General features: G+C 40.1%; 1 protein-coding gene across 1 annotated transcript in view; it reads right to left on the bottom strand.

Annotated features, from left to right (window-relative positions):
* The window catches only part of dnajc2 (DnaJ (Hsp40) homolog, subfamily C, member 2), a 48,704-nt gene that overhangs the window by 274 nt on the left and 36,125 nt on the right, over nt 1-12,305 (bottom strand). The window contains exons 11-16 of the mRNA XM_068005000.1: nt 7,714-7,802; nt 4,939-5,008; nt 4,057-4,238; nt 2,697-2,797; nt 2,101-2,211; nt 202-356 (exon numbers count right to left, since the gene is read on the bottom strand). Of these exons, the coding sequence (XP_067861101.1) occupies nt 202-356; nt 2,101-2,211; nt 2,697-2,797; nt 4,057-4,238; nt 4,939-5,008; nt 7,714-7,802 (708 nt within the window). The remainder of the gene's footprint in view (nt 1-201; nt 357-2,100; nt 2,212-2,696; nt 2,798-4,056; nt 4,239-4,938; nt 5,009-7,713; nt 7,803-12,305) is intronic.

Genomic DNA, 12,305 nt, shown 5'->3' on the forward strand with positions numbered 1-12,305 from the left:
ACACAAAACATTTTAATTAATGTTAAGAGTTTATCAGTTGCATTAGATTTGATAAAAACCATTGAATCAGGTACTTACAAGTTTGAATTTTATTCTACTGCAATACTTAGCTCTGTTGCACCGTGTGTGCATCCATTTAAGGCTGCAAATTTCTTTGTGGTTTTTAAAAAGGAACAAGATCTGGCTCAGATTTTTGCTTACCTTGTATCTCTTCATGCAATCTTTCTTGGTTCGTCCTGGAACAGTTGCTGCTATCTTTTCCCATCGTTCAGGGGTATTTACGGGATAGGTTTTTAGTGCTTGTTCCAGAAGTTTCTGTTCTTCTGCTGTCCACGGGTTAACGTCACAACCAGGCACTATGACATAAAACAAAATCATCTCTTCACATCTGTAAAGGTTTTACAACCACCCAAAATACAAATATAAAAGCATCATGAAACAACCATGGTGACCAGTTGTACATTGTACACAAATAAAGCAGATATCTGAGAAGCAGTTTACAAACTTACAGTAGTCCTCCTGGCACTCACCTTGGAAAGATTCTACAAAGCCTTCCTTTATGATTTGTGCATATCTCAAGGTCAGACTTATAAGAGACATTGAATTCAGGCTGGAGTTATTCAAAAAGAGAAACACTTGTTGGAATAAAGCATTTTGAATGTGACCTCAACTTGCCAAATTATCCCAATTTTTTACTCTTTTCTCTCCTAAAGGCATTGATTCATTTTAATGCCAAGTTCCTTTTGAAGTGGTCATTCTTGTGTGAGCCAAGGCCGCAAATATCACCAGCATCGCAGGGTAGCAATGAAATGGACACTGATTCTACCAGCACTCATGCACTTTCCAGCAGAAGTAGTGATCAGGAGCAGGAATATATTTTTCCCCTCTCCCTAATTCAGGAGGACAGAGGCTGCATCTGAAGTTGAGGTTACATAACTCAGGACAGACCATATATTAACTCCCATAATTTTCAAAAGGTATTCTGGAGTTTCACTACCTGAAGTAAATTGAACTTGAAATTACCTAGCTCCTCTGAGAAAAAAAATACTAAAATAGCCCACCAGCCATGAATCATTCCAAACTTATTAGCAAACTTACAACATGACCAAAAAGGTTAGAAGTGCTTGATGGTTATGGAGCATACTGATTTTCTCTTCCTCCCCCACCCCACCCCCACTATTGCAATACAACATTCCGGCCATTCAGAGAACACACGTTGCAGAAAGTACCTTATTATCTTGTAGCTTTGTGCATTTTTAATTTGATAGAATGGATAGGATGCGAGGTTATTTTTAAAAACAAATCCGTATAATGCCAAATATGAAACCTTTTACTATGTTCATTTAAACTGAAAGATACTTCCCTTCCAAATGGATTGTTTCATGATTTGAATATTTTTTGCTGTAGAATGCCAGGATGGAATGTAATGGTGATTACAAACCTGTCACTGGTGGTGATAGCACTAGGAGTAAAGATGCAATTACTTAAAAAGTACTATACAACCTTAAAATGTATTGGCTTAAATGATTTTTTTTCCTATAGCACATTGGTACTGACATGTGGCAACACTGCACTCTTGTGGTTCAGGCAGACAATTGAAGTCTTTGTTGAGGAAATTACTGCCATAGATTCACTACATGATTTCATGGTTATTAAAGTTTACAAAAATGATTATGTTGAAAATTGCATCTGCAATGCACAAAGTGATGAATAGCATTAGGAAATTTAATGACACATGGAAGCAGTCTTATGTACAAAACATAGCAGCTGATTGTGTCCAAGAAGCAGATCTCAAGTTATGGGAGGGTGCAACAAGATTTTTTTTAAGATGTTAAGTGAACTGAGTTTTTTTTTACAAACTCATCCATAGTATCTTCAAATCCTGTTTTACTTTCCTGCCCTCAGAAATAAATACTAAATCTCAACTATGCTTTCTTCTTGTTCATCTCTCAAACGTATACATTAGCTTTGAAAGTTTGTAAATGGGAGTGGACTCACATAAATGCTGAGAAATCAACACAATGCAGATAAATATAGTATTTTTTAAGAAAAGGTAACACAAAGCTAATTTCTCATTACATATTGTTCACCATTTCTTACCCTCAAATCTCTCTGAAGGAGTTGCCTTATCCACTGCTGCAACTGCTGTACTATGTTCTTTATTGAACTTTTCAAATGCTTTTTTGTTTATTTCATCTTTTTGTAGAGGATCTGAAGGACAAGTAGAAATGATTAAAAAGCTACCCACTTTTGTTGATCTTTATATGTATAGAACATAGTCCAAATAAGAAAGCTGAACTGACAGTTGAATTCTTTTAAAGTTAAATATCATGTTTTTTTGATGTTCCTTTCTTTAAGTTTCTCTACATGGAAACACTATTCATTACTTTCAAAGTACAGGCACAGATACACTTTGCAAATCTCAGGAATTAACCTGCAATGCACTGGAGCTTTGTGCTTCTTGCCCAGCTCTACAACTGATCCAAGCAATACTGAATATCCAAAGGTAACAACTAAAACTCAACATGAATGTTTTCTTCTGACCGTAGTCTTCCCCCTCCGACACCTCCTACAACTTATGATGCTTCACTGTGTAAACACTGATTTTTCAGTTTTTCTATCTCCACTTTAATACTTTTTCAAATGGTTGGAGCAGATTATACTGAAGTTTGAATAAAATATGGTCCAGTTCTTACCAAGTTTTTGTAAATTCTTGGCTTTGTAAATTACATCCTTGGCTGTCCTTTTGATTCCACTTGTTGAGTGTGAATTTATAAAATTAGCAATTACTTCCCATCTGAAAAAGAACAGTTCTATATGATCACTGGAATTAATTACTAGATAGCTTTCCACTCTTGATTTTTAAAACATTTAACAAATTATATGTAGTATGTGATTTTTTTTAAAAATGGGGATGAGGGGTGGGATTTGGTGGAGGTGCTTGTGCATCCAGTTATCCAAACAGGACATTTCTGATGAAGTGACCCAACCAAAATGTTAACCTTTCACTTTCATCTGCTGACAAGTCTGCAGTCTCACTATGGTCCTGCCTGCTGCAAATGCACACAAGGCACATCAGGTGAATATAGCATAGGGCTTAGCTGTGATGGCACCACTCACAAACCCTTGCATAAAAATAATCATGTGAACAAGGTTCCAGAGAAGTCCTTGCACCCATGGACCCATAACTTAACCCTCAGGAGATGAATGGTAAAGAGAATATTGGGTGGAGGAGTAGTCAGAAGAAAAATAAATACTTGCCTCAACTAGGAATGATTACAGCTTCCATGCCTACACAACACTGTTCAGCGGGGCTACCAAGATGTGTGGTGGAGGTGGAAAATTAAGTGGGTCAATGAATCAACCTACTTACATCCTGTCATTTTTGGAAATATTTAAGTTAATCTTGTACTGCTGCTACATGTGGAGTATTTTTGTTCACCTTCCCCCTCATGCATAAGAAACAAGTGTGAAACAAATGTACAGAGCTATGGGTTCTTGCCTTTAACTTGCAGTTTTAGATTTACAATGAAAAAGACCTGCATTCATACAGCGCTTTTCATGACTTCAGGATGTCTGAAAGCAATTTACAAACATTTAAGTACTTTTGAACTGTATTCACTGTTGTAATGTAAGAAATGTAACAGTCAATTTGTGCACAGAAAGCTCCTACAAACAGCAATGAAATAAATAACCAGATAATCTGTTGATCGAGGGATAAATGTTGGCCAGGACCCTCCCCTACTCTTCTATGAACAGTGCCATGGGATCAGCGGGCAGATGGGGCCTTGGTTTAAAATCTCATCTGAAAGACAGTGCAGTACTGCACTGAAGTGTCAGCCTAGATTATGTGCTCAAGTCTCTGGAGTGGGACTTGAACCCATAACCTTCTGACGCAGTTGCAAGAGTGCTACCACTGAGACAGAGCTGACAATGTTTCCAAAAGCATTTCATCAGAAATACTTCTGCTACATTTTCAGTTGCACAGATCTGCAACCAGCAAGACGCACATTCTTACAAGAAGTTATTTATTCAACATTTCTTGCCACGTATTACCTTGCATTAGTTCCAGCAGGAAATATATTTACGCCTTTTATCAAAAGCTGCAAATCATCCTCCAACCAGGCTTTGATTCCTCCTCCATATCCTGCAGCATGATCAGAGCTTTTAGTAGCCTGGCGCATTCGCGCCTCAGCTTCCTCCTTCTCTTTTGCTAACTGTGCATTCACTTCCTGGATCTTTAGAAGAAGTTAAAATTAAATTAGGTTGTTGCTCATTCAATATCAGGTTTCCCTCAAATTCCTATTTTTCAATACAATTATTTGGTACCAACTTTGCCTTACCTTTATCTGCTAAGGGTGCTGTCACCCAGCACTCTTGTTGGAATTAACTTTTGAAAAAGATAAAGTGGAGAAAAGATGGAACAGAAGACAAGTACGCATTGTTCAAGTTTTGTTCATTGTTGCCATTTAGAAAAAGAGGCACCATTGTATGGTAACACAAAAGGCACTGCAACATGCAAGTACTTGTAAAAGAAAGTAGTCTGTCTTTCTTCACTAAATGATTTTATTGCCTGATGCTTTCTTCTGGTGACAAGGAGGAGGCATACACACATTGTTTTTATAGGACCAACCTCAGGGACCAACATCCTAAAGTTGGTCTCTGAATGGAGAGGACCTCAATCTGAAAGGGGACACTGAAAATAAACTTTTTTTAAAAAAAAAGTGGAGTAGAAAATACACACAGCCTAACTGAAAGGACATGAGCTTGACAAACAAGATTTTTTTCCTGCAGAGTTGAAAATTCTATTAACCCTTCCTGTCATAAGGGTTCAGAATCCATAACCTCAATAAAATTCATGTGTCAAAATAGTCTGGTGTTAGCAGCAAACGTTTCTCTCTTTCACCCCCCAACCCAGCAAACATTATACATCATTACCTGTTTCTCTACTTCAGCTTGGCCTTCATCCTTTGTACTTGATGCAAGTACTTCATTTAAGGCTTGTAGGCTGAAAGAAGGAAAACATAAAAACACATTGAAACCTACTGAACAAAATGCCATGGTCAGATTTCCATGGGCCGATTGTGTTATTGTTAAAGCATTAATTATACAGAAGTGCTTTTGGATAGAGTTAATCCAGTCCTTGAACGGACACAAGTATAAGAGAACAAACTTAGCACCTACTCAGCAGGTTTGCTTCTAGGGGCCACAATTTTAAAGTTTACGCATGTGTTACACCACACTTGATGTGATGCAGGTTGCTGCTCTGTTTTTTTTCTAACAACTTGCATTTAAATAATAACTTTAAAAGTAGCAAATCATTCCCTAGGGCGGCTGAAGGCATGGCCGCCAATGGTGGGGCAAAGAGAGGGGGGAAATGTACAAAAACACGGATGAGGGTTTTAGCAGCAGACGGGCTGAGGGAAGGGCGGAGGCGGGTGATGTTAGAAGTGGAAGTAGGCTGTCTTTCTGATGGAGAGGACATGGGGTGAGAAGTTCAGCTCAGGTCAATTAGGACACTGAGGTTGCGGACAGTCTGGTTCAACCAGAGACAATGGCTAAAGTGGCGAATGGAATCAGTGGTGAGGGTACGGAGTTTGTGGCGTGGGTCGAGTAATAAAAACAGCATTTTATGTTTTAATTTCAGTTTTCCAGTATTTTTCTTTTTTATTTGTATATTTTTTTCCTATCGAACAACTGAGGGAAATTCTGAATTGCATTGCACAAGGATATTTGATAGAGACCCAGAGCATAGGATTAAAACCAAATTTAAAAATAGAAACAGAAAATAGGAGCAAGAGTAGGCCATTCGGGCCTGCTCCGCCATTCAAAATGATCATGGCTGATCGTCTAACTCAGTACCCTGTTCCTGCTTTTTCCCCATATCCCTTGATCCCTTTAGAATTAAGAAATATATCTATCTCCTTCTTGAATACATCTAATGACTTGGCCTCCACTGCCTTCAGTGGTAGAGAATTCTACATGTTCACCACCCTATGAGTGAAGAAATTTCTCCTCATCTCGGTTCTAAATGGCATACCCCGTATCCTGAGACTGTGACCCCTGGTTCTGGACTCCCCAGCCAATGGAACATCCTCCCTGCATCTAGCTTGTCTACTCCTGTTAGAATTTTATATGTTTCGATGAGATCACATCTCATTCTTCTAAACTCTAGTGAATATGGGCCTAGTCGACCCAATCTCTCCTCATACGTCAGTCCTGCCATCCCAGGAATCAGTCTGGTAAACCTTCGTTGCACTCCCTCCATGGCAAGGGCATCCTTCCTCAGATAAGGAGACCAAAACTGCACACAATACTCCAGGTGTGGTCTCACCAAGGCCCTGTATAACTGCAGTAAGACATCACTGCTCCTGTACTCAAATCCTCTCGCAATGAAGGCCAACATACCATTTGCCTTCCTAACTGCTTGCACCTGAATGCTCTCCTTCAGCAACTGGTGTACAAGGACACCCAGGTCTCGTTGCACCTCCCCTTTTCCCAATCTATCACCATTCAGATAATAATCTGCCTTTCTGTTTTTACAACCAAAGTGGATAACCTCATATTTATCCACGTTATACTGCATCTGCCATGTTCTTGCCCACTCACCCAACTTGTCTAAATCACATTGGAGCCTCTTTGCATCCTCCTCACAGTTCACATTCCACCCCAGCTTTGTGTCGTCTGCATACTTGGAAATGTTACAAGTAGTTCCCTCATCCAAATCATTGATATATATTGTGAATAGCTGGGGCCCAAGCACTGATCCCTGCGGTACCCCACTAGTCACTGCCTGCCACCCAGAAAAAGACCCGTTTATTCCTACTCTGTTTCCTGTCTGTCAACCAATTCTCAATCCATGCCAGTATATTCCCCCCAATTCCATATGCTTTAATTTTGCACACTAACCTCTTGTATGGGACCTTATCAAAAGCCTTCTGAAAATCCAAATAGACCACATCCACTGGTTCTCCCCTATCTATTCTACTAGTTACATCCTCAAAAAACTCCAGTAGATTTGTTAAGCATGATTTCCCTTTCATAAACCCATGCTGACTTTGTCCAATCCCGTTAATGCCCTCCAAGTGTTCTGTTATCACATCTTTTATAATAGACTCTAGCATTTTCCCCACTACTGATGTTAGGCTAACTGGCCTGTAATTCCCTGTTTTTTCTCTCCCTCCTTTTTTAAATAGTGGGGTTACACTTGCCACCCTCCAATCTGTAGGAACTGTTCCAGAGTCAATAGAATTTTGGAAGATGATCACCAATGCATCCACTATTTCCAGGGCCACTTCCTTTAGTACTCTGGGATGTAGATCATCAGGCCCTGGGGATTTGTCAGTCTTTAGCCCCATTAATTTCCCTAGCGCTATTTTTTTTAAACTAATACTGGTTTCCTTCAATTCCTCCCTCTCACTAGACCCTTGGTTCCCTAACATTTCTGGGAGGTTATTTGTGTCCTCCTTTGTGAAGACAGAACCAAAGTATGTGTTTATTTGTTCTGCCATTTCTTTGTTCCCTATTATAATTTCCCCCATTTCTGACTGTAAGGGACCTACATTTGTCTTCACTAATCTTTTTCTCTTGACATATTTATAGAACCTTTAACAGTCAGTTTTTATGTTCCTGCTAGTTTACTCTCATAAGTTAACAGCAAACCGTTCACCTGGAATTATGCATAAGGAATTTTAAAATAAAAAAGATATTTACCTCATTAGTTCCAGTCGGTCACAGAGTTTCTCAACATCCTCCATCATTTTCACACCTTCGGTATGATTATCAGAGAAGTAGTTCCAATTCTTTAAATAAAAAAAAAGTGATTCACTCTTACAATATAATAATCAGACTGGAAAGTCCAATGATTTAAGTCAGCAGTGATGATAATGATTACAGATGCCAATGATGTTGATGCAGCACAATTTTCAGAACTACTTGTACAATGGTGGCAGCAGTATATATAGAAGATGGAAAGCAGGGAGTGATTTCAAGACCACACTAATTAAAAAGCTGAGATTGGTAAGTACACCGGCTGGTGCAATACTGAGCAGTAAAAAACCAGGAAGGCACAAATTTCAATCCCTGGTTATTAACTGATAGCCAAAGCAGTGGTGAGGATGCTATGGTTGGTCTTGAGCACTAGCTCTAAAGGGGGCAGGTGAAAAAAAATCAGTTGGTTCCCACTCGATTGTGATCCCTTGCTAGAATCCCTTGTACACAGGCGTGGATAGGATCAGGCTCAGTTTCCCTGCCCCTAAACATCCAGCTGATACTTCGGATGTTCCGATAAAGAATGACCTCTTGGGTAAGGTAGCTAGGGTTGCAGACACCCAAGGAACCTTCCCCCAATATGAGGCAGCATCTTCATAACAGAAAACTACTGTGAAAGATAGGTTGAAGTGATGAACTGATTTAAAGCCCCAAAGACACTGCCCCCTTATTTATAATACATTTCAGACATTCTTGTTTGTGTCAATAAGTTTTTAAAAGCCTTACTGCCTTTAGTTGCGATTAGTCTGCAAGCTGTGGATGTTTAATGTCATCAGTTTTTTTTGTTTAAAAGCCTTGTAGGTGGATAAAAATACACATCTCTCCTATAGTAAGGGTGAAAAACTGGGTAGACATAAGCTGAGTCAGTGATTACTTTATGCTCGAGACTTTGAGGTATTGTTATCTATTGCAATTTTCTATGGCAAACTGGCAGTTGAGATCAGAGAAGTACAATACTCAGCGAGGATTATAAAAGTGTGACATTACTGGAAGTTTGGTGAACAAGTGTGGTAATTTATTGCAAAACAACATCATATCCAGTATCCATTATACTGTTCCACATGGAGTCCAGTGTGCAGTTCTGGTCGCCTAATTATGGGAAGATGATCATTGCTTTTGATACAGAGACAGGGGACAAAGATCATTCTAGGTTTGAGATTAAATTCATAATTAGAAGAAGTCACATTTTTTTATACAAAGGGTAAGAGCTGTGCAATAAGTTAGCAGGGGAGGTATTGAAGCTGGCAGTGTAAATGAGCTCAAGAGACAAGTAGATGCATTTCTGGAGAGAACAGAGATTGAGATATGGTGAATTGATGAGAAAGTGACTGGGACGGGTTGGACTTGTTTGGACAAATGACCTTTTGCTGTTGACAAAAGTTCTCATATATGAAAAAACAAGACAGAACTGGAAAAAGGCTTCTTGCATTTATATAGTATAAAGAAATGTCCAAGACAATTCACAAATAGACATAATTAAAATAGATGCCGAGCAATGAAGGAAGAGATCAGAAGGGGCGATTGAAGGCTAGGCTGAAGAGATAGATTTTGAGGTTTTTAAAGATGGAGAGCTACAGAGGCAGTGAGGGAGGTTCAAAGAGTAGGAGTGAAGCGGCTGAAGGCTCTGCCACCATTGGTCAGGTGAAGAGAAGATGGGGGTACAGGCACCGAAGGCCGGAGTCAGAGCATTCAGGAGGGAATATAGACCTGGAGCAGATTGCAAAGATAGAGTGGGGCAAGGCCATGGAGGGTCTTATTGATGGGGATGAGAGTTTTGAATTGATTGTGTGGGGGGGACAGTGAGGACAGGGTGGTGGGCGAGGACAGGAGTTTTGGACAAGTTGGAGTTTATGGAAGGCAGGGATGGGAGGCCAGCAAAGAGAGTGTTGGAGTAGTCAAGTCCACATGTGACAAAGGCATGGACAAGGGTTTCAGTGACAGAAGACTGAGGTAGGGGTGATGGTGGACAATGTTGTTGATGTGGAAGTATGCAGCCTTGGTGATGTACAGGTTGGTGAGGTTTAAAGCTCAGCTCATGGCTTTATAGAACACCACAATTTTGAACAATCTGGTTTAGCTCAAGTGCGCAGCGGGAGAGGGGGATGAAGTCAGTGATGGGAGTAGTGTTTGTAGCGGGGGCCAAAGACAATCACTTCGCTCTTCCAGATATTGTCACTCGTTCAAGACTCAATGTCATACAAGTAATTGACAGCATGGAGTCGGTCAAGTGAAGTGGTGGAGAGGTAGAGTTGGGTATTAACATGTGAATACATACATGTGAAAGCTGACTCAGTGCCTGTGAGTGATGTCACTACAAGGCAGCACGCAGATAAAGGAGGGAGCCAAGGATAGATACTCAGGGGATCCCAAAGGTGATGGTGAGGGGAAGCAAAGAAAAGCCACTGCTGGCGATGTGTGGGCTGTGTTTGGATAGGTATGAAGGTAACCAAAAAATGGCAATCCCACGGACAGCAGAGGAGAGACATTGGTGGGGGATGGCATGGTCAATCATAATGAATATTGCAGAAAGGTCAAGGAGGACGAGAAGGGATAATACATGATACTAACAATCACAGAGGAGGTCAATTATGACTTTGGCTAGGGCTGTTTTAAGGCTGAGATAAGGGTGGAAGCTGGTTTGGAGAGAGAGAGATGAGCATGGAGCTGAAAAGCAATAACATGTTGAGAACTTGAGAGGAAAGCTTGATTAGAGATGGGGTGGTAGTTGAATAGAACGTATGAGTCACGAGTCAGTCATTTTAAGGAGGGTGGTGATGCAATATTGGTTTTGAAGGGGAGGAAAATGGTACAAGAGGAAAGGAAACCAATGACAATATCTGCTAGCATGGGAGCCATGAAAGGTAGCTGGTTGGTCAAGAGTTGAGTGGAGACAGGATCAGGAGAGCAGAAGGTGTGTGTCTCATGAGTTGAGCTTGGAGAGGGCAGGAATAATAAGTGAGAAACTGCAAAAAAAAAGCTAGAGCAGGTGGGAGGCAGGGCGAGTGTTGAGCTGGAGGAAGAGCCCTAAAAATTTCTTGCAGGGGATGTCTGAACTAAAATGTGTAGCAGACAGCGCATGGAAACCAGTTTAACACAGATTTTACTGTATAGGCTTGTCACACAGGTTATAATGAAGTTACTCTCCGGACAAAATAGTCTTTCCCCATTCATCCTATCAAAACCCGTCAAATTGATCCTGATTTTTAAATATCAGGTAATGTTGTTTCACAATGCATTAGTTAGGTTTGAAATATCTCGTTTTACAATTTGCCAGCTGTAATTGTAGATATTATGTTTCACGACAGAATGTTGGCATATCACATCACAAACACCACAGTAGCTGATTCAGCCGTTGTGTAATTGATACCAACAACCTGGAGAGTAGCAGAAAATGAGAGAATAGAAGCCTGGCGGCAATAAAAAAAACTTACTAGAGGAGGGGAGGGGAAATGACCAGCAAAGCAGAAGCAAAACTGTCTAAAGAAAGATCGACACATACAGACTGCCAGGAATAATTCCAGAGGGCAATAATATAAACCTAGGAATTAGGACTAACATTTATGGAGGGAATTGAGGAAATGGATTTATGGTTAAATCAGTGACCTAGTCATTAAAAAAATTTTGTTCAATTGCTGTCCTGATGGCAGAGAGCAGGGACAGTAACAGACTGAAAGTCTGGTCAGATTAAATGTATTTTGTTTGGCTCTTCTACATCAGATAGAGCAATTGTTTTTCTTCGGGGTTGGAAGGCAGGAGCTGAACAGGAAATAAAATTTGATGTTAGCTCAGTGCAAACAGCATGCTTCGTTGTTGCTTGCACTTCAAAGGACATTTGATAATGTGCATGCTAGTCCAAATTGTGGTCTTATCTTGGTTGTGAGACATATCACACTAAAATAGCTAACCAAGTTTACCAAGATGACACTTATACAATAAAGCAATAATTTCAGATCAAAAGAAAATCTTCATAGTTATTCCATAGAAGCTTACAGCAAATTTCACAGCCCAACAGGTCTATGCCAGTGTTTATGCTCCATATGAGCCACTTCCCACCTTACTTCAACTCATCCTATCAACATAGCCTTCTATTCCTTTCTCCCGCATGTATTTATCTAGCTTCCTCTTAAAAGCATCTATACTAATCGCCTCAACCACTCACTCCATATGATAGCGAGTTACACATTCTCACCACTCTCTGAGCAAAGAAGTTTCTCCTGAATTCCTTATTGGATTTATTAGTGACTATCTTATATTTATGGCCCCTAGTTTCGGACTCCCCCACAAGTGGAAACATCACATCTATGTCTAACCAATTGTTCCCTTTCACCATTTTAAAGACATCAGGTCACCTCAGTTTTCTCTGATGGTTATTTTTCGGACTGGAGGGTGGTGTCCAGTGGTATTCCCCAGGGGTCAGTACTAGGACCATTGCTTTTCTTGATATATATTAATGACTTGGGTGTACAGGGCACAATTTCCAAATTTGCAGATGACCCAACACTTGGAAAGGTAGTGAACAGTGAGGAGGGATAGTC

This window comes from Heptranchias perlo, chromosome 24, assembly GCF_035084215.1.
Source record: "Heptranchias perlo isolate sHepPer1 chromosome 24, sHepPer1.hap1, whole genome shotgun sequence".
Taxonomy (NCBI): Eukaryota; Metazoa; Chordata; class Chondrichthyes; order Hexanchiformes; family Hexanchidae; genus Heptranchias; species Heptranchias perlo.